The 22,763-nt window shown below is 40.8% G+C and overlaps 1 protein-coding gene across 4 annotated transcripts in view; it reads left to right on the top strand.

Annotated features, from left to right (window-relative positions):
* The window catches only part of Usp24 (ubiquitin specific peptidase 24), a 142,909-nt gene that overhangs the window by 74,263 nt on the left and 45,883 nt on the right, over positions 1 to 22,763 (top strand). For all 4 annotated transcript variants that reach the window (XM_028888012.2, XM_037202768.1, XM_028887991.2 and 1 more), the window contains 14 exons: positions 1,636 to 1,702; positions 1,825 to 1,935; positions 2,960 to 3,058; positions 3,152 to 3,325; positions 6,622 to 6,707; positions 6,805 to 6,898; positions 8,828 to 8,986; positions 12,340 to 12,437; positions 14,746 to 14,841; positions 14,931 to 15,159; positions 15,764 to 15,923; positions 18,165 to 18,320; positions 20,601 to 20,671; positions 21,495 to 21,655. In XM_028888012.2, the coding sequence (XP_028743845.1) occupies positions 1,636 to 1,702; positions 1,825 to 1,935; positions 2,960 to 3,058; positions 3,152 to 3,325; positions 6,622 to 6,707; positions 6,805 to 6,898; positions 8,828 to 8,986; positions 12,340 to 12,437; positions 14,746 to 14,841; positions 14,931 to 15,159; positions 15,764 to 15,923; positions 18,165 to 18,320; positions 20,601 to 20,671; positions 21,495 to 21,655 (1,761 nt within the window). The remainder of the gene's footprint in view (positions 1 to 1,635; positions 1,703 to 1,824; positions 1,936 to 2,959; positions 3,059 to 3,151; positions 3,326 to 6,621; positions 6,708 to 6,804; positions 6,899 to 8,827; positions 8,987 to 12,339; positions 12,438 to 14,745; positions 14,842 to 14,930; positions 15,160 to 15,763; positions 15,924 to 18,164; positions 18,321 to 20,600; positions 20,672 to 21,494; positions 21,656 to 22,763) is intronic.

Consider the following 22,763-nt stretch of genomic DNA (forward strand, 5'->3'; position numbering starts at 1 on the left):
TATAGTGTTTGCTGAAGTTCTTTAAAACAGTGAAGAGAAACACTGTTTACTCACCTGAAATTGGGGTGTCACAAGCACTTCATTACTCATAAGCAGCCTCACATCATTGGTGCTGCACAGAGAAGAGCTTCCTCTGAGTATCACTCTGCTGCCCTCTGCAGGTAGCTCTGTGTACAGTCCTTTTCTACTGGAGCAGTTGTATGTGTTTTCACTTGTTGAGATAATACTTTTTTCCCCTCTCCAAGCCTTCCTTAAGAAAGGTAATCAAGATAGTGTCTTTTCCCAAATTCTTTAATATCTGATTTTAGAAAAATGATCTGAGCATTAGATGTTATATTTTATTAATACAATGAAATGGAACAAAACTCAGCCCGTCCCACCTCATTTTTAGATGGTAGACATGATTATAAAGTTCATGATAAGAATAAGTGCTTTTCCCATCTCGTGTGTGTGTGTGTGTGTGTGTGTGTGTGTGTGTGTGTGTGTGTGTTTCAAATAGAATTTATGTTAAGAATTCTTATTATAATGCTTCTAAAATTTAGTTCAGTTCTGTTGCTCGTTTCCTTAACAATTCTATTAAATAAATCATTTATGACCTATTGGATTGAGTTTTCTGAACTGCTCCTTTAAATGAATGTATTTTTTAACAAGTGCTTTTTATTCTGAATCTTTTCATATATAGCTAGCTAAAGAGACCACATAATTTTTTAAATGTTCTTATTGAAGTAGTGTTAATAAACTGTATTTCATAGTTGAATTTCAATAGTTTTAAAAGAATTTTTTGGGATCTGTAATTGTTGTAATCTTTGGGTTTTTCTATCATATTCTCACCATCACAATGCTATCTGTAATTGATTTAGTTATTGAGACAGAATTAGAACAGAGTGCTCAGTTCTTATTTATTAAGGTCTTGGGTACTTTTCATTGACTTTGAATTCTAGTTCTTGCCCATAGATTGGAAGGATAGAGTGTGATTGAGTATATTTGTAGAACTGTTAAAGTGTGCTTAAACGACTGTTAACAGTTGGACATTCCCATACTGCTAATTAGCATGCCAGTCTAACCGTCAGGAAGTGGTAGTACCTCTTCTCGGCTTTCAGATAGACCTCTTAACACTTTCTGGGGTGACAGCTGTGTGAAGCAAGGGCACTTGGAGGTTCTAATCCTTAGCATATGAAACTCTTTGAAAATAAGCTATTGAATATTGCAGTCTTATTATCTCAGATGACAAGTAAGGTTTCAAAAGTCATTCATAATCGTCTGATTTCATTTTCAATTAACAACTTGTATAAATGTGATAAGTGTTTGCATTCTTGGTGAGTTGGTGAACATATAGGCCTGGAGACCTAGGTCCTGTTTTAATGGAATGACTGTTTGAAAAGTAAAGGAAACATGGGAAGGGGCAGGCTTCTCTTCCCATATTTCATCTGAGCATGGCAGCTCTGAGTGGATTTAACTAGGACTCATTAGGTAACAGGGAAGTCTAATCTTTGTATGTTCAGTTCTGACCAGTGAGTGCTGACTGTGTTTGCGCTCTTGGTGAAACAGAGTAGGATTGAGCTTAAGTCAGTGATTCATTTCAAATATGTTTAAAGACTTTCTTGTTTTGTTTGTTTGTTTGTTTTTAACTCATAGATCAACAAAACTTGTGATAATCGAGAGATTGCTTCTTCTGGCCGAACGCTATGTGATCACAATAGAGGTATGCTCTCTTCTCTTTAGAGCAGCTTTATTCGTGTTGCTAGACGGGGCAGGTGAAGCATGTGTTTGACATGTTCTGTTGTGCCACAGTGCATCTGACTGGGCTGGCTTATCTCTTTCAAGGATTTTTACTCTGTTCCACGAACTATTCTACCTCACGGTGCCTCATTTCATGGACATCTTTTAACTCTTAATGTTACCTATGAGTCTACCAAAGATACCTTCACTGTAGAGGTAGGTTTATACTAAGTTCAATAGCTTTCTCATGTCTTATTTTCATAAGAATGATGTTGATGGAGATGAATGATTGTTCTCAAAGGTATTTGATAAACAAATTGAAAGTAAAGACTGAAATCTCTGGGGAAATGGTTCAGTTAATGCTCACCGTACCATCATGAGGACCTGCTGGGATCCCTAGCACCCAGGTGAAAAGCTGGCATGATAGTATGTACCTTTAATCCTAAACCTGGGGGTGGGGTCTAGAAAGATCCCTAGAGATCGCTTAGCCAATCAGTGAGCTCTAGGTTCAGTGAATGTCTCAAACAATAAGGTGGGGAGCAGTAGAAGAAGACACTTGACATCAGTATCTGGTTTTCACACATGAACACATAAACTCCTACACGACACACACACATAAAGTAAGCCTGAAATGAAAGGAAACCAGGGAGTATAAGCAGATATATAAGTAAATGTAAAATATAGGTCAAGTGAAGATAAGTTTTATAAAGAATAAATGATAGTAAAGGATAATAAGTTGATAAAAAATGAAGGTATTCATGAAATATCTTGGATAAAGATGGATCCCTGAGGTGGGTGATATTTGAGCAGGGATTTGGAAAACAGCAGAGTAATTGCTTGTATTAGTACAGTCTTTCACACAGAGAGCAGCGGTATAAAGGCTCTCAGGGTGGCTGTCGAGAAGGGGTGTGATGAGAGAGGTTAAGAAGAGAAGACACTTCCAGGGAATGGCTTCAGATCTTACTCCATACACAGAGGAGGACTGGAAGTATGCGGTCGAGCACCTAACACCTGCATAACGGAACCGCCCGAGAGCAGGGCATTTGCCAAGACTTGCTGTCTTCCTGGCTTTTAGAAAAGAGTCCAGTACATAGCAGATGATCAGAACTGTTCAAAGGACTAAGTAATAAAAAGCTGGAGAGATGGCTCACCAGTTAAGAGCATTTACTGCTCTTCCAGAGAATAATGAGATGAAGTGAATAAATAAATCCTCTCACCCCGTGTTGGTTTTATTTTCTAGGCTCACAGTAATGAAACCATAGGCAGTGTCCGGTGGAAGATAGCCAAACAGCTGTGCTCTCCTGTGGACAACATACAGATATTTACGAACGATAGCCTGGTGTGTTTAAACATCAATTGTTGGCATGTTAGCCCAGTTTGAATAGTTTCCTCCTCCTTCCTCTCAGTAACTAAGAGAAACCACCTTTTGCAGCTGACAGTGAATAAAGATCAGAAGCTCCTCCACCAGCTGGGATTTGCTGATGAACAAGTTCTTACAGTGAAGACTTCTGGCAGTGGGACCCCCTCTGGGAGCTCTGCAGACTCCTCAACCAGCTCCAGCAGCAGCAGCAGCGGGGTTTTTAGTTCATCATATGCCATGGAACAGGTACAGAGAGCAACTGCAGAGTAGAAACGGATTTAACAACTACTGCCTCTCTGCCTTTGGTCCATACAGATTGGAGTGATCACATCTATTAAGTCTGGCAAGGTCTGAATAAAGAAAACTGTAATTGAGAACTTATTCAAGGCAGAGAAGATAGATAATTTACCAGTCTTCTGAGTTCTGAAGCACTGACTTGGTCATTCTGCCTGACCTCTTGCTGTCCTCTCATTCATCTTTCTTGGTTGATCGGGTCATTCATTCTTATACTCAGACATGTTGTGCTACCGTAGTACTTTGCAAGCAGAAGATCATTGAACGAAGTGTTTGCCATACAAGCATGAGGAGCTGAGTTCAGTCCTAGCACCCGCATAAGCATTGGGACGTGATAGCATGTTTATGGTCCTGTCACTTGGGAAACAGAGACAGACAGGTGCCTGAGTCCCACACTGCCACCCATCGCGCTCAGTTAGCTCCAGGCTGGTATGACATCCTATCTCAGATAACAAGGTAAATGGCTCCTGAAGTGGATGCCTGGCCTATAAGTGTATATTTACCTGCACACATGTGCGCTTGCACATACCTTTGTCCAAAAAAGTTTCACTACCAAGTACTAGCTCATTTTCTCCTCAACAGAGCTCTTGAAAAGAGTGGTTTAAACTCACTTCTAACTTCCTTTCATCTTCTCTCACTGTCCTTGACTCTATTTCTGTTCATGTGTCTCTACCTCTCAAGCCTCATCTTCTTGATGCTTTAGGGGAACATTTTCTCTTTGGTCATTTTCTCATAAATTTAAAAAAAAAATTCTTTCATTGGGTCTTCAGTACTTGCCCCTGCCTCTGCACTATTTTTTTTTTTTTTTTAACAAACCTAGTTCTTAGACCTTCCTTTTCCCTGTATTTATTCTCAAATGGCATAAAGTCCAGAGAATGATCTGTCTACTAACTCGGTATCCTTTCATTGACTGCTCAACACCCAGTGGTAATACACCCAAAGCCAAGCTCCTCGCTGTCCCTCTCTTGTCCGGTGCCCTCACTCCTAAGTGTCTCATTTTCTAGTCTTGCTCCATCTCAGATCATGGCATCTCTGTTCTTGGAAGTTGCTCGTACCTGAGCCCTTAGACAGTGGTTCTCAAACCTTCCTAATGCTGTGACCCTTGAATATAGTTTCTCATGTTGTGGTGACCCTCAACCACAAAATAATTTTGATTGCTACTTCATAACTGCAATTTTGCTACTGTTTTCAAATCATAATGTAAATATCTGTGTTTGATGGTTTTAGACGACCCCTGTGAAAGGGTCATTTAACCTCCAAAGGAGTTGCAACCTACTGATTGAGATCCGCTGCCTTAGATCCTTTTTCTCACATCCATATCCATCTGCAAGTCTTTGGCTCTACCTTTAAAATATGTTCACAATCTAGCTACTTTGCTCTTCCTCCATAGCTTCTAATACTGTTCTGGGCAGCCATCATCCTTGACTTGAGTGTTAACATTACTGCCTTGTCAGGAGTCTCTGCATGGCACGCAGCAGCCCCAAAGTCATACTGTGTCTGTCAACTCACTCTACTAACTACCATCTCATTCAGAGCAAAAGTTAGAGCCTTTACTGAGACCTTCAGATCTGCCTCTTGTCACCCGTGGAGCGCCTCTGAGGCCCTCTGCTATGATTCTCCCTCACACCTTTACAGCTGCACTGCTTCCCCGCTGCGTTTCTCTTGCATGCACCAAAAATACTGTTTCCTACCATGTTCACTGGGGTGCTTACTCTCTCTTCAGCTTTTGCTCAGATACTAACTACTCTGAGCCTTTCTTGACATCCTGTTTAAATTGTCAACCCTATTTCTACTTTATCTGCTTTATATTTTTATGAACATACTACACTATTTGTTATATAGTCTATCTTCTGGTAAAACGTTAAAGTCCATGAGAGTAAACTGGTTTTTTTTTTTTGTTTGTTTGTTTGTTTGCTGCCACACCAAAACACCTGCAACAGTACCTGGAACAGAATGGGTCAGTCAATACTTGAATGATTTCATGAAGTAACTGATCTGTTTATAATTTCTCTGTGTTAAGACTGAGGCTGGCTTCAGGGACACAGAACTGAAGAAGGCTGTTCTGAACTTTAGGGTTTTAATATCTAGAGAAGAAGCTCATGTGAAGTGGAAGTATTTCTAAAGTGTGTGTTTATTGCATTTAGTCCTTGAATTCTCTATGTAAAGTCTGATTCTCTTTCTACTTGACAACAGTATCAATGTAGATACACAGGGCACTTCAGGGTGCACAGTAAAGGCATTACTTCATGACAAGAAGTTAGGACGTCTCACCCCCAAGTTGGGCGCTAGAATGTCTCTGATACCTGAGGGCAGGGGGTGGGTAGACTCAGAGTCAACAACACAGACTCCAGGAGATTTGCAAGCAATCTCTCCTTTATTAAACAAAGGGCTGAGGGTTGTGTATGTGGCTTTTGGCTGGCTTTTGCTTCCAGATGCTGTGGCATTTCTTGGTTGGCTCCAGGCTGCATGTCATTATCTTTCAGTTTGTCATTATCTTTCAGTTTGGAGTTTACGGGTCAGGTTTTGTCTGGCCAGAGTGCTTTCTGCACATGTTACAGCTCATTGTTTGCTTAAGGAGTGGCCTAGCGCTTGGGCCTTTTCCACCTCAATTCAGTGTATCCTAACAGCTAACAACAGACACAGTATATGTGCTGCTTTTAAATTCAACAATTCAAAACTATCTAATGTATTCAGAGTTTTATATCCTGAATGGATTAAAAGTCATCTCCATATAAATATATGCTAAAAATGATGTCATTTCTTTTCTTGGGCCCTGTGACCAGGTATCTTTAATTACATCTCAATCTCTTTTTGTGGTTTTGCTCACTTTGTGTTCCCTGATCTTAAGCAAAAACAGAGTAACCTTTTTCATCTTTATTGCACCTACTACCCATGTGTTGGATGTGAGTGGACACACGTAGATACTACTTTAATTTTGTTTTCAGATCATTCATTACCTTGTTTCCCAAAGGTCCCTGAGCAGTTTATTGGTGCCTGCTCTCTGTTGTGGTGCTTATGTGTGCCCTTACTGTACCTCACTTCTGCTGCCCACTTCTCGAGCCTTAGTCCAGACAGTCAGCCAGGGGGAGGGGGTGGCTGAATAACCCCTGGAAGGCAGTGACCTTCACTCCGTCTTCAGTCTTCTCCCAACATTTCAGGAGTATTTTTATTGTTTGTAAGTTTGGTTAGAAAACTGAAGTTCATTGTTAGTATGTATTTGTAGTTTTCTGTTTTTCTTTTTCCCTCAGGAGAAATCTCTCCCTGGTGTGGTGATGGCACTTGTATGTAATGTGTTTGACATGCTATATCAGCTTGCCAATCTAGAGGAGCCAAGGTAAATGTGTGTGCGTGCGTGCGTGCGTGTAGAGAGAGAGATTACTGAAGCTATAGCTTATATGAAAATAATTATTTTATTTTTGAAATTTTCTCAGGATAACTCTACGAGTACGGAAGCTTCTGCTCTTGATACCTACTGATCCAGCCATTCAGGAAGCCCTTGATCAGCTGGATTCTTTAGGCAGAAAGGTATTTATGTTTTTGATAGTTATTTAGCTAGCTTAAAATTTTGTGTCATGATTCATTGAAAGCATTGCCTGAATCCTATGAAGGTAATATGATAGCATCTTTCTATAATACTTTTTTTCCCTTTTGAAAAATACCCTTGCATGAGCCAGGCGGTGGTGGTGCACGCCTTTAATCCCAGCACTTGGGAGGCAGAGCCAGGTGGATCTGTGAGTTCAAGGCCAGCCTGGTCTACAGAGTGAGATCCAGGACAGGCACCAAAACTACACAGAGAAACCCTGTCTTGAAAAACCAAAAGAAAAGAAAGAAAGAAAAATACCCTTGCCATAAGTTAAAATTAGAACTTTGTATTGCCTTGTAAAGATCCAAAAAGATGTGTAAAGTTTTAGGAAGAGCCTTTGCCTGGTATAAAAGAGGAGACTGATGCCCAAAGAGATATACTTAACTGTCAGGGATCAGGCAATTCTGATGCTGTTGAGATGTTTTCCTTTTTAAGATACTGAGGGGGTCTCTGCAGGTGTCAGTGCAGGTAATGATCCGAGAAGAAGTGAGAATGAAAACTCGGTTCATACTGACTTTATTAACCTGGATTAAACCTTGGGGAGTCTGATGCCAGGTGGTTTATTGCCAACAAATTTTAACACAGTATAATTTGGAAAAAAGTTTCCTGGTATAATACAATCCCCAGTGCACAAGGAGGCATAACTATATCAAAACTCAACTCAGGGTACATGTCATTTCTTCCATGAAGATGGGTTCTGGAGATAGGCTACATGTATTAGCTTAAGGGCCTTGGGAAGGATCTGGCCTGGTCTCGGTCATACAGATAGCATAGAGGTCATTTGGGCTATTAGCCACCTCTGGTGCTGGTTGTAGGAGCATGATATGGCCTGGACCAACAGATAATGCAGATCACCAGGATATTAATTACTTCTAACTCTTAGCTTCCTGGATGGAAGAACAGGTTATACATTTGAGAGGGTATTCCTTTGAGAGGACAATCCTGTGTGCTTAACATTCCTGGTTTCCCTATAGATCTGTGAGTGCAGGGACCTTTGAGCTCCCAACAAGATGCCTCCCTGGATCTGATTATTCTGTCTGAAGTCTTTGTATAAATGAGTCATCATTACTTTTTTTTTTTTTCACAAGTAATGCTTCAATTTGTTTTGACTGAGCATGTTGGTGCCTGCCTGTAATCCCAGCACTCAAGACAGAGGCACAAAGATCTAGTTCAAGGTCAACCTGAACTACATATCAAGAGAACAAAAGAACAAGGGTTGGGCATTGTGACACTTGCCCTCATACAAAGGTCTGAGTTCAGTCCCTATCACTGCAAAGAAAAAGTAGACATAATGAAGTTAATTTTGTTTAATTTTCAGGATATTGTTCCCTAAGAGATTTACATATAAACGATTTTATATGTCATATTTTTGAATTACATCCTCAGAAGAAATTCATTTATAACAAAGTTGTTGAAACTGAGTTTTGTATTTAATGTTTTAGTAGTTGAAAATTGGATCTGCTCAGTCATGTCATCTGTAGCTTAGGTATTAATTTGAGAGAGAACTGATGTAACTGAAATATGTCAGCTGTATCAGCTGAAAATAACCCTCAAGAGTCCTCTGTTAGCAATCTTATAGTTTTGTTAAAAGCACACAGTTTAAACATGGAAACAAATTAAAATGACTTGGCTAGTGTTTCTAAGAACGCAGTCTCAAAGCGTCCATGGGGTGCTTGGCCATCATTCATTAAACTCAGTTGTGTGCTTTCTTAGTAGAGAATTAGGTGGTTTTACAAAGTGGGTTGGTTTTTTTGAGAACTTGATTACTGTGGCTTACACTAAAGAGGAAACAAGCACAAAGCCTTGAGATCTGCTTCTCCTTGAAGTGTGATTTGAAGACGTGTGCTTCTTCTCCACCCTTTTAAACGTAGAAAACCTTGCTCTCGGAAGCAAGCTCCCAGTCTTCAAAGTCTCCGTCCCTTTCGTCGAAGCAGCAGCAGCAGCAGCCCAGTGCCAGCTCCATCCTAGAGAGTTTGTTCCGCTCTTTTGCTCCCGGCATGTCAACCTTCAGGGTGCTCTACAACCTGGAAGTAAGAAACGCCCTTTCCCTTGCATTTTGTTGGACAGGCCCATTTTGGTTGGGAGAGTCATGCTTTCAGACACCAGAAACAGGTGAAAGATTTTATTAGGGGATGATCTGCTAGAAGATCAATGTAGGGGAAAAGGGGATAAATTGAAACTTTTCACCTTTGAAAATTCTTAATTTTCTTTTTCTATTTATACAAAATAGCACCTAGGTAAAGGAGTAGGAAATCTTATATGTCATGCATCTTGTTGCCTTCCTCTGTAAGCTTGGCAAGTTTAGAATAGGAGTTATCTTTCACTTTCTTGATTCCATACAGTATAATACTTCTTTAAGTTGTAGTTTGTTGACATTGAGATTTATGAAGAGTTTGTCAAAAAGCACACTAACATTACTATTTCAAGTTCTAAGAAGACTATTAAATGAATTAGAGCAATTATTTTTATTATCTCTCAGTATCTTTTATTTAGTCATTTAGGGTTTTATAATAAATGCATAGACAGAAGTTGCTTTAAACCACAATTTATTATTGCTCATAGTTGTGGAGAGTGGACAGCCCCAAATCAAAACATGAGCTGATTGAGTGTCTGATGGGGCCCCTCTTCCTGGTCCATAGACATGTATCTGTGCTTTCACTGTGCCTCACTTGGTAGATAGTGGGTGAAAGGGCTCTCTGATGTCCCCATCGGGAAAGTGTCACGTTCATGACTTAATCATTTCCCACAGCCTCTACCTTCTAGTACACCCTGGGGATTTAAATTTCAAAAAGAGAAATTAGGGGTTGTCTTAGTTAAGGTTTTTATTGCTGTGCAGACACCATAACCATGGCAACTCTTATAAAGAAAACATTTAATCAGGCTGGCTCACTTACAGTTTCAGAGGTTCAGTCCATTATCATCATGACGGGGAGCATGGCAGCACATAGGCAGACATGGTACTGGAGTAGTAGCTGAGAGTCCTACATCTTGCAGGCAACAGGAAGTTGACTGAGACACTGAGCGGAATCCTGAACATAGGAATCCTTAAAGCCTGCCCCCACAGTGACACTTCCTCTAGTAAGGCCACACCCACTCCAACAAAGCCACACCTCCTCATAGTGCCATTCCCTATGAGATTATGGAGGCCAATTACATTCAAACTACCACAGGGGGTGTACAGTCATTCAGCCTAATACAATTACTTCTCTCATTAAAAATAGATTTAAATGAATAAATTTAATTCACCAAACACTACTTGTTTCCTGTGTGCAAATCATTACAGTGGTTAAAAAAGACAAAGAAATTGCTTCCAGGTTTATGTAAGACACATGGGATACTGGATGTACTTAATCAGGGAAGCAGTGTATAAACAAAGTGGGAGGTGTCTGGGTACAGACACTTCTGTTCCCAAGGTCTCCTAGTTCAGACCCTCCAATCACTATATTTGTAGAAGATAAAACCTTGAATGAATTGGCTTTATCCTAGAGATATATATGCACATCAGTAACTAAGCAGCCTTAAGTGTATCCTGAAGCCTAAATAGATAACCGGTATCTTGAGTAGTATGTACTTTGAATAGATTTTGAATCATAACGAATGTCATAGTCAGTAAAGGGAAACCTGTCTTTTCCCTGAGGTTTATTCATCTAATCTAACTGGAGTATATAACTTTACTCTTCTTTTCTTCCACTTGTTCCTTATGTATTCAAAGTATGATGATATTACATACTAGCCTTGACGTATTCATCTTTGTGAAAAGATAGATTAGTTTTAAGAAGGAAAATATTTAGTCAAACATTTTAAAAATGAAATATGACCTTGTATAACATGGATATTTAAAAATAAGTGCAATATTCCAAGACAAAATAGTCTAGAGGGTTTTGGCCTACTTAAACTTAAGATTTTTTTTATCTTGTAATTTCTACTAGATAACTGCTTTTGAATGGATATTTCTGAAAGTTAAGGTGTAATTCCATCATCTGTATTGAAAGCACCTAGCAAAGCAAGACCAGCAGTGGGGTGGAGCTCATCACCATCCCCTTCAATTGCGTTGTCTTATAACCAAAGCACCGTGGTTATAAAGTATCACAGTGTAATTTAAAACATCTCCAGTATAATCTTAGGGCTGCAATAACTGTGAATTCTGTGATAGATGTTTTGCTTCAAATGTACAAAATTGTACAAAATAAGTGGAAAATCTAACTCTCCCAAAAGCACTTATTTTTCCAAGTACCTAAAAATGATCATTTCCTTGAATTTTGCTCATGAATGTTCATTAGCCCACCAGGAAACCTCAAACTTGGTACTATAAATACCTGTTCCTTTCAAGAAAATGGATTTTTACTAAACTGTGGCTCACTAAGAATGGGATGTGTGTCAACGGTAGCAGATACTGTGCTCCCAGGAAGGACTGCAGAGCAGAGGACTCCCCTTCTCCCTCATTGTTCTTACTCTGAAACTGAGGAGCTCCCTTCCCCAAAGAGAGCCTAGGAAGAAAGTGTCTAATTAAAAACCACGTTCAGAACACAAGCTCAGAGTGCCCAGAGATTGAGAGAAGTAGAATTTTTAGAATAGAAAGTATTTTGAGTTCAAAATATCTAGTTTAAAACTATGATTGTAAGAGATTTTTAAATCGTAACAACAAAATGAGCTATTGTTTCCTGAACTCTTGGTACTGCTGCTCACTTAGCACCTTAAAGTTGTATTTTACTTAGTCTGACAGTCTACTGATGTGTATAATCATAATCCTCCGTTGGCTGATGAGGAAAATGAGGCAATACGAACATGACATGTATATGATCTCTCAGCTTGTAGCTGGTAAAATTAGAGCACAAACTAAATTGGTCCTGGGTCGTGGTGATCTGTGAAATAGAATCCTCCACCCACCACAGAATTCAGTTAAGCTGTAGGTAGTTATTGCAGTATCAGAGAAGGGCAGAGGTGTTAGAGTAGGACCCACCTAGATTTGAATTGTCATCTTGAGACCTTCAGCCCTCACTCACAAAGTGAGGGGCATGTGCCGAGTGCAGAGCATGTGTCCAGTGAATAGCAGCTGTGTTGTTCTTCAAGGACTTCAGCTCACGTGTTTGGTTTGGGGGCTGTTTATAAAACTCTGTCCTATATGTGTTTAAAGAGCTTATTTTGCATATTACATAAATTTATTTGTTGTTATCTAAGCTTGAAGGCATTTCATGGAAATTTGGTTCAAAACTAGAAAAAGAAATCCTAATTAAATGCAGTATTGAAAAATGATTGTCTTTATTGGGGGGAAATCAGCCTTCATAATCTGGGGGAAACTAAGATGTGGCATTAAAGAAATTCTGGTTTGAGTTATTTCTACAGAAAATGTTAGGGCGATTAACTTTGCTTCTTTGCTCCCCAGGTTCTAAGCTCCAAACTCATGCCAACAGCTGACGATGACATGGCAAGAAGCTGTGCAAAATCCTTCTGTGAGAACTTTCTCAAAGCAGGAGGTTTGAGGTTTGTGAGTTGCAAAACCATTTATGGTCATGTAGTTTAGTTCTCTCGCAGAAGCCTTGCTTATTCCTTCAGTGTATTGTGTGAAGCATTATGAGGGTTAAAACAAAAAGCAATGGTATGTATCTCTCCCCTCTAGTAGTGGGGGGAATTTTCAGGAAGAGTACTGGTGAAGCGGCCACCTCCGATGAAGTCTCCTATCAGTTTTGTTTCCCACACTGCAGCAATATTGGTGCTGGTGACGTGGGGTTAATTGGGCAGAAGCTTTCTCATCACAGGCTTGGGCCTAAAGAGTAACAGCTAGCTAGCCTGGATGTAGGCAAATGGTCTTAAGAGGTGGCGTATGGCCAGTGCTGAGGAGAGGGAGAAAGTTGGGGTAATAAGGCTAGGAAATCCCTTTACCATAAAGGGGTCTTTGAGCTGAGAATTAAGAATGAGTAGAATTTTCAATAAGCCAAGAAAGAGTGTTCTAATCCAAGGAGAGGACAGATGAGTGAAAAGCATCAAATGTATTGTTTGTCTCTTGTGTTGCAGTTAGACTTGAGTAGAAGGTAAAAAGTGACGAAAGGTGCTCAGGCAGGAAGGAGTGAAGACCAGCTTGAAGTCTGAGCAAAGGATGCTTAATACACGTTCTCTATGGAAGAGGAGCATAGAAGAGAAGCTAGGCAGGGACCTGGAAGATAGAGGGGAAATGAGGGTTCAAAGAATTCCCAAGCAGCAGCTGGATAGATGGCCCAATGGCTAAGAGTGCTTACTGCTCTTACGAAGGACCTGGGTTCGGTTCCCAGTACCCACGTGGCAGCTCACAACCATCTCTAAGGTAACTATAGTTCCAGGGCATCCAACACTGTCTTCTGACCTCCACAGGATATTACAAGTGTACACATTCACATAAAATCAATATTAAAAAAGAATGTGGAAGGTCTGGTACATACAAGAAAGTTTTTGTTGTCTTCTTTCTCCCACTTCCTCTCTTGCCTTCCTATCCCTGCCCATCCCCTCCTTCCTTGAGATAGGGTCTTACTCTGTAGCCCAGGTTAGCCTGGAATTAACTTTCTAACTCAGGCCTGCCTTTATTATGTCAATTCAACAGCTTTGCTACAGCCACCATATCCAGTTTTCAATCTGCATTTTAGAAGTGTTCCTCTTTAAAAACTTATCTCAAAAGCCAGGTATAGTAGCACACGCCTTTAATCCCAGCACTCAGGGAGGCAGAGGCAGGTGGATCTCTGTGAATTCAAGGCCAGCCTGGTCTACAGAGTGAGTTCCAGGACAGCCGGGACTGTTACATAAAGAAACCCTGTCTCAAAAAAAAAACAAACAAAAATTCATTTACCCAACAGTTTGCATGTCTGTGATGGTCCAAGCATTATACTTGAACTTATTTGTGTGTATTTGTTAGTTCATCTGTCATGCATTGTTTTAAGCAATGGGTACAGAGCAGTAAGTAAAGTAGACGAAATCCATGTTCCCATAAGGTTTGCAGTCTTAGCGAGGGAGACAAACAGTAGGCCAATGAGGAAAGGTTTATGTTAGAGGGTGATAAGAGCTATAGAGAGAAACAAAATGGAAATGTCCACTTGAAAAACACAAAGAGGCAAGGCTTGAAGAGAGCTAGGGACTGGTCTCCAGAAGAGTAGCTAGTTTCTATTCTTGTGTGGAGAAGCTTAGTGACCTATGTAGGACACCAGAGTGGTTGAGGCCAAATGAGTGAGGCCGAGAAGTAGAATGTGGCATTCTGGGAACACTCAAGAGCAGGACATGTAGAACCTTATACTCTGCTGTGCACACCCTGCCTTTTCCTTCCATGGAGGAAGCATAGAACAACTTCATGCAGGCAGGTACCATGAGCTGATTCATATGTTGAAAGAATCGCTCTGGGTGACCATCTAAGAATAGGTTGGAGAGATAAGAATGGAAGCCAGAAAAATGAGGAAGCTTTTGAGTAATGAATGTGTAGTAGAGATGGAAACAAGCTTGACTGAATAGACCAGTCCTTGATATTTTTTTAAATTTCTAGTTCCACTAATTAAGATAGAAATTACTCAGTGATGCCAAACCAACTAGTGAGACAGGCTGCTACCTGAACACACTACCTGGGTTATCTGTTAGGCTAAACCATAGTCTAATTCTTATGAAAGTCCTTGTGAAAAAAAATATGGAAGTCCATATTTTTATCAAAAAGTATCATTTATATGTAGAAACTTGGTTACTAAGAACATTTATGGGCTATTGCATTAGTTATGGACAGTTTTCTATTTTTTAAAAAATCGATGTCTTTCATATACTTTCTTTGTTGTTTCTTTTGAAGTTTGGTTGTAAATGTCATGCAGAGAGACTCCATCCCATCAGAAGTAGACTATGAGACCAGGCAGGGTGTTTATTCTATCTGTCTACAACTTGCAAGGTATGCAAATGTATTACATTATTCTCACAAATTTTATCATTTTAAAATAGTATGAAATAACTGAGTAAGTGTTACTTTTTATTTTTAAGGTTTCTGCTTGTTGGACAGACAATGCCAACATCATTAGATGAAGACCTCACCAAAGATGGCATAGAAGCACTTTCTTCCCGTCCATTCCGAAATGTCAGCCGGCAGACAAGCAGACAGATGTCCCTATGTGGGACCCCAGAAAAGTCATCCTACAGACAGTTGTCAGTATCTGACAGGTCTTCCATTAGGGTTGAGGAAATCATCCCTGCTGCTCGAGTTGCCATCCAAGTAAGTGGCTGGTGAATATAGAAGTATTCAGTACCTCCTGCTTGGGAGAGGGAACTGGGTGTGGAATAGCTCCAGTGTGAACACTGCTTTCAAGCAATTGAGCAGAAGTAGGAAAGAAAATGACTACAGGTACAGAAGTAGCTTAATCAAGGCGAAGTATCAAGTGTACAACTACAGAAGCAAAGCATTCTGGGAGCCTCAGCAGTGTGGGGTCTTCCACCTTTGCTGCCGTGTGTACTTTATTTTGGAAGTGGCGCCTGAGCTAGGTCTTAAAGACCAAATGGTTCACAGAATGAGGGGGTTGGAGAGGAGACTTATTCAAGTAAAAAGAACAAAACCAGAGCTTCCAGCTAAGCTCACATGGAAGCTGAAATGTGCTATGTACACTTCAGGAGAGGAAATGGCAAAAACCTAAGTTGATCATGGAGATTGGAGGCTACAGTTAATTGATCTTAAAACTAAGCAGTGTGGTAGTGTGAGAGGGCAGTCCTGGCTGATCTGAGAGGGAAGAGTTGTAACCTGAGGCCACAGGGTCAGAGAAGTCAGCGGATGTCTTCAAGAGCAACACTGCCTTTCTCCTAACTCCCTTTCCGTACCTCCTCAGACTATGGAAGCCAGTGATTTCACGGCCACTGTCGCTTGTTTCATGAGACTGTCATGGGCTGCAGCTGCAGGGCGGCTTGACCTTGTTGGAAGTAGCCAGCCAATTAAAGAAAGTAATTCTCTGTTTCCTGCTGGGATTAGAAACAGACTCAGCAGTTCAGGTACTGATTTAGAATGGGACGGTGCTTTTCAGTGTGTGTGTGTGTGTGTGTCTGTGTGTCTGTGTATGTATGTGTGTGTACATATATGTATATGTATTTATAACAATAATAATTAAAGAGGGAGAGTCCATAAATTTGAGAGGGAGTGGGGGTGTTGGATGCAGATAGAAATGATGTGAATACAGTACTCATGTAGAAAAGTCTCAAAAAATAAACACAATAATAAAACATTAGGCAAGAGGTAACTGTAAGAATAATCCATGTGCAGATTTGTCAGATTATAAAAAGAAGTTTTTTTTTCTCTTGCTTTGGAACATGAGTAAAAATTCATCATTTTTGACACCTTATTTAAGAGAAAAGGCTTTTTTTTTTAAATAAGAAAATTTTTATTCATTTTACATACCAACCAGAGATCCCCCTCTCTTCCCTCCTCCTCCCTCCCCCAGACTTCACCCACAACCCACCCCCCATTCCCTCCTCCAAAAAGGTAAGGCCTCCCATGGGGAGTCAGCAGAGCCTGGTCCATTCTGTTGAGACAGGTCCAAGCCCCTCCCCCTGCATCAAGGCCGTGCAAATTGTCCCACCATAGGCACTGGGCTCCAAAAAGCCAGCTCATGCACCAGGGATAGATTCTGATCCTACTACCAGGGGCCCCCTTAAGCAGATCAAGCTACACAAGTGTCTTGCTTATGCAGGGGGCTTCATCCAGTCCCACGGAGGCTCCACAGCTGTTGGTCTAAAGTTCATGAGTTCCCACTAGTTTGGTTCAGTTGTCTCTGTGGGTTTCCTCATCATGATCTTGATGCCCCTTGCTCATAGAATCTCTCTTTCCTCTCTTCAACTGGACTTCTGGAGTTCAGCCTGGTGCTTGGCTGTGGATCTCTGCATCTGCTTCCATCAGTTACTGGATGAAGGCTCTATGGTGACAGTTAGGGTAGTCAATCTGATTACCAGGGTAGGCCAGTTCAGGCATCCTCCCTACTATTGCTAGTAGTCTAAGCTGGGGTCATCCTTGTGGATTCCTGAGATTTTCCCTAGCATCAGGTTTTTCCCTATCCCCATGATGTCTCCCTCGATCAAGGTATCTCAAGAAAGGGCATTTATTAATGCATAGAATAAATAGAGATGTCAAGTCCAACCATTTTTAGCTTTCCTGAGCATAAAAGTGTGTTACAAGGCCTATAATTTGTGGCTGAAACACAAATTCCTCAGATGTCTAACATAGCAAACAGTTCCTTTCTTGGTTTGACAGGGTTCCACGCCCACCTGTGTGTGTGTGTGTGTGTGTGTGTGTGTGTGTGTGTGTGAGAGAGAGAGAGAGAGAGAGAGAGAGAGAGAGAGAGAGAAAGAGAGAGAGAGAGAGAGAGAGAGATGCATAGTGTATGTGTGAGCTAGAGATCAACCTAAGACTATTGTTGTTCAGGTATTTCTTGGTCTCTTTGTTTTTGGGGTAAGGAGGCTATCACTGGCAAAAATCACCCATTTGGCTGGCCTGTCTCAGCAAGCCCTAGGAATGTGCCTGTATCCACCTCCCCAGCACAAGTATGTGTTACCATGCCCAGCTTTTACATGAGTTCTGCATATTGAGTTGAAGTTCTCATAATAAGAACTTTACCAACTGAGTTATCCTTCTAGGGCCTGTCAACTTATTTTCTATTAAGCCTTTTTATGTAGTTTTATTTCTTAACTTTGTTTGGTTTTCCTGCTCTGTATGCTTATAAATACATCAGCAATAAAAGGTTTTTCTAGTTTTGTTTGGTTGTTTTGTTTTGTTTGAGATAGGCTCTCATTGTAACCTTGGCTGGCCAGGTACTTGCTATATAGACTAGGCTGACCTCAAACTCAGAGATCTGTCTACCTCTGCTTCTCCATTGCTACACTGAAGGTGTGTGCCTCTATACCCAGCTTAATAATAAAAGGGTTTTTTAAATTATGACATATAATATGCAGAAATGTTAGATAAATGATATTTGTATATCCATGTAATACATCAAGATTATCTTAACAAGATATAAGACATTCTCCCACCTGAAAGTAGTTTTGTCTTGCGAAAACATTTTTGAATCCCTGTAAATGTGTTTAAGGACAGAGCAGTTAGTGTGCATCCAATACAGAGATTCATTGCCTTTTCCCTAACAATGCTTTCTTGCAGTATTTACTGTTGCACAGGGACTCTGGGTCTTACATTAAAACACTGCATGGTCCTAGGAGCTACACTAAACTTACGTCCTCTGCTTTCAGGAAGCAATTGCAGTTCCGGCAGTGAAGGAGAGCCAGCAGCCCTGCATGCTGGCATCTGTGTCCGGCAGCAGTCTGTGTCCACCAAAGACGCCCTGATTGCTGGAGAAGCTTTGTCTCTTCTCGTTACGTGCCTGCAGCTTCGGAGTCAGCAACTGGGTAGGAGGCGGCTTATTAGTAATTCATTTCTTTGAGAGAAAAGCTAGATTTCCGTTAGGAGTGGATATTGCTTTATAAATATCTCCTTTTGGTGAGAGAAGGGGTGGGAGAGTAAGGATGTGGCACGGCGGAAATGGCGCTAGAGTGGTTGATTCTGCAGGATAATTGAGTGTTTATTGAGGCTTTTGTGTACATATGTGTGCATTTGTGTCAACACACACAATTCTACATCAGGTGTTAATAGGACCCTGTTAGAGATGATTGGAACTAAGGAATTGAAACACCCAGGTTACTAGTTTATAATAAATTATATGTTCCTGGTAATGACCTATCATTAAAATTTATGAAACCTAGGTCTGGCTCTATAATCTTTCTTACTGACTTCAAGTGAGTGGGGATGCTGGGCTTTAGTCCCTCAATATCTCTCTCTGTTCTCTCTTTCTTAGTGACTCCATCCAGTTTCATAGCCTTAAATCTACCTAGACACTGATATCCAACATGTTAGTTTGAGTCTGTGGCCTGGGCCACTCCCCTCATAGCTCTACTTGAGATATCTCACATCTAACCTGTCCAAGATGGACTTTGATCTTACCTATATCCCTCAAAATTCTCCCAATTTATGGGCAGTTCCAACCTCTTGAATACTCTGGCTAAGAACCTTGGAATAACTACTGTGTTTTACTGTATCTGCATCTGTTTTGGGAGCACAGCCTCCTTCAGACCGTACTTAAAGTCCACACATTTGTACCTGTTGTGGTTAGTACTTTCAGAATGCTGCCGTCTCTTAATCGGATTGTACCAATGTTGACCTGATCTCTCTCCCTACTTCTGCCCTTGCTGTTATTCTTCATGCCCCAGAGAGGGCCTTTTAATGTATTGGTTATATCATGCCATTCTTTCTTCAGAACTTCCAAGCTTCTCTATTCAGCTCTAGTAAAGACCAAGTCTTTATGAAGCCCCCAAACCCAACACCGTCCACTATACCAGTGAATCTGTTTTCCCATCTTCTACTTTGCCCCTCACTCACTGGCATCTTGCTATTTCCTCAGTACACAAGCTATGTTCCTGCCACAGACCCTTTGCACTGGCTGTTCCCCCTTCCTCTTAATGCTCTTTCCTCATCTGCAAGTCTTTGCATACATAGTACTCTGGTTAGATATCCTCTGACCATCTTTCCCTGTGCCCTCACACAACCCCATCCCCTCCCCTTATTCTTTGAACATCATTTGTTTTTATAGCCTTCAGTATAATACACTTATTTATCATGGTGTTGCCATCATCCCCTTTTCTAACTGTGTTTTGAGCTCTACAAGCTAGAGACTTGTTCATTTTGTTCCCTGCTGAATCTCCAGCACCTAAGCACTGCCAAAGGAAGCTCTCAGGAAATATTCAGAAACAAAATCTTAGCCATTCAGTTTCAGATGTGTACTATTGTTAGTCTTAGCTGTAATTACCTGTTTCAGGCCACCAGAGAGACAGAATTGATGGTCATGGTGTATTTTTTTATAGTTTACTTATTTTTGTTGTATATACATTGATATTTTGCCTGCTTGTATTTCTAGTTACAGACAGTTGTGAGCTGCCATGTGGGTGCTGGGCATTGAACTCGGGTCCTCTGGAAGAGCAGCCAGTGCTCTTGACCACTGAGCTCTCTCTCCAGCCCCAATGGTATATTTTTTTAATATCCAGACTAATTGTATAAATCAGAAGTGAAAATTAATCAAGATAAACATAGAAATTAGGCATCTTTATTTCCAACTTTATAATTAATTAAAGTAATACCTTCAGAAATTTTCTCTGAGAACAAATGCATTTGAAGATTTTTATATGAGAAGCATAAGCCCTTATATGAAATGGCTTTTTAAACCTGTACCATACTCATAGTTTAATTTTCCTGGTATCGTTTGATTTAGAGGTTTTCAAGTTGAAAAAAAAAATACAACTTCTCCATATCTTTATTTTTTATCATGTATAAACTTAGTTGAGGGTGTATTTTGTGTTACTAGCACTGGTAGTTTATTGAGCTAAGACTTCCTTATTCTGTAACTGGTACACACGAGGCAGTGATGCAAAGATGTGCAATGCTGCACCTTACGTTCCCTGGACTTACTGGACAGACAGGGGAGGCCATTGTAGATGTCCTAGGGTTTGACTCTATGCAGAAAAGAGAACATTTCCTACTTAAGTTTGAGCTTAGGAAATCACTCACAAATAGCAACCTTTTGTAAGTGTACCACCTAATTAGTTCTTTCTCCTTCCTTCCTTCCTTGTCCTCCTCAGCGTCTTTCTATAACTTGCCATGTGTTGCTGATTTTATCATTGACATTTTGCTGGGATCACCAAGTGCTGAGGTAAGGATTTCTGTTACTCAGGAAGCCTTTTGGTCTTGTTGCTATGGACTTTTCATGAATGCCTGTGGAGTATAGAAGGAATGGCTGCAGACCACCGCCACTCGGGAGGAAGAGTGACGTTTGGACTACCGCCTGCCTTCTGGTTCTTCTCCACAGTCCAACAGAAGTTTCAGCACTGGGGTTAGAACTGCTTGATGTTTGGTTTTGTTGTTGTTGTTGATGATGGTGACCAAAGAGCAGCCTCTGGTGTTGAGCATCTGAGACCTGCAAGGCAGCAGGAATTAAGCTTCAACATGTTGGTCAGAGTCTGGAGAGATCACCTTCAAACCATGAACTTTCGTCACGTTTTACTTCTCTCATATGTGACCATGAACGGTGAAGTTTTTAAATACTTGAAAATGGGGTTTTCTGACTTTTATTTTCATTGAGTTAAAAACCTGTTGACTCAAGTAAAGTAATAATTAGTTTACAAACCACTTTTTTTTTCTTTTTCTTCTTTTTTCTCCTCTTTGGTTTTTCAAGACAGGGTTTCTCTGTGTAGCCCTGGCTGTCCTAGAGCTAGCTCTGTAGACCAGGCTGGCCTTGAACTCACAGAGATCATCTGCCTCTGCCTCCCAAATGCTGGGATTAAAGGTGTGTACCACCACCGATAAATTAATCCATTTACTCAGCAGAATCTTTGGCATTCAAAATTAGAAGAGTTATACCTTTCTAATATCTTTCAGTCACATGAATGAGTAAATGGTATGGATTTTCACAGTGTTGCTTTTTAAAGTAGTTTGACATTGATAACATCTGTCCTTTACCATTGGTGACATTTCAGATCCGCCGGGTTGCCTGTGATCAGCTGTATACTCTCAGTCAAACAGACACTTCAGCCCATGCAGAAGTGCAGAAGCCAAATCAGTTCCTCTTAGGTGTCATTCTCACAGCTCAGCTGCCTCTCTGGTCCCCAACCAGTATCATGAGAGGAGTCAATCAGAGGTATGTAATACAACGAGAATGGAGAAGTGACTGTACTCCTCCTGTGAAGCCCATGTGGGTTCTTGAGACAAAAGGCCTTCTCCTTCCCCACCCAGCATCCAGGCTCTTCATGCTTTCTCCCAAGCAGAACAGGAGTTAAACACCACCAGGCTTCCTCTCCACCATCCTCACTCCCACCCTGCTCTCCCTAATTGGTAAGAGCCTGAGGTTATATTTGAGCCAGTTCCCTGGGTCGAGGTCACACTGCTGTCCTCTTGCATGTTGCTTCCTCAGCTCTGATATTTTATGGGAGTCTGTAGATGACTCTGGGTAGTTTAAGCATCTTGACTTTGTTTTCTAATTCATAAACATGAGATTTCTCATTATGTCATTTTTAATTTCTCCAGCGGTGTTTCCCACTTTACTGTATAAGACTTCTCTCCATGAATAAGTCGAATCTCAAGTATTTTATTCTTACTACCATTGTAAATAGAATTGTCTTAGTTTACTTTTCACATTTTACACTGTTGGTAGGAGAAGCACAAGTTACTTTTGTTTGTTGACTTTTATATCCTGTAACTTTGCTAAATTAACAGGGTTCAGGTGAAATCTTTAGGGTTTTCCATATATTAATAGATTAATAAGTTTGTCAGATTAGTAGACAGATAAGTCCATTTCTACTTCTCCAATTTGGATGCCTTTTTTCTTGCCTACTTGCTCTGGCTAGAGTCTTCAGTGTTCTGTTGAATAGAGATGATGAAAGTGACCAGCGTGCTCTTTGGGAAAAGCTTCCGTCTTAGACTACTGAATGGGAGGGCCGCGTGGAGTTTCATAGGTGGCCTTTACTATGTTGAGGTAGAGCCCTTCGGTTCCTACTTGGATCGGTATTTTGCTCACAGAGCAATGCTGCAGTTGGTGGTCAGGTCCTTTTTATTCAATGTGTGTGGATGCTATACTTCACATGTGTCTGCACCATCTGTGTTCCTGGTGCTTGTAGAGACCAGAAGACCATAGGGGATCATCTGGCACTGAAGGTTAAGAACCAAACCCAGGTCTTCTGCAAGAGCAGGAAGTGCTCTTAACCTCTGAGTCATCTCTTTCAGCCTCCATGTTGGGATGCTCTTGACTG

The sequence above is a fragment of the Peromyscus leucopus genome, chromosome 2 (genome assembly GCF_004664715.2).
Source record: "Peromyscus leucopus breed LL Stock chromosome 2, UCI_PerLeu_2.1, whole genome shotgun sequence".
NCBI lineage: Eukaryota > Metazoa > Chordata > Mammalia > Rodentia > Cricetidae > Peromyscus > Peromyscus leucopus.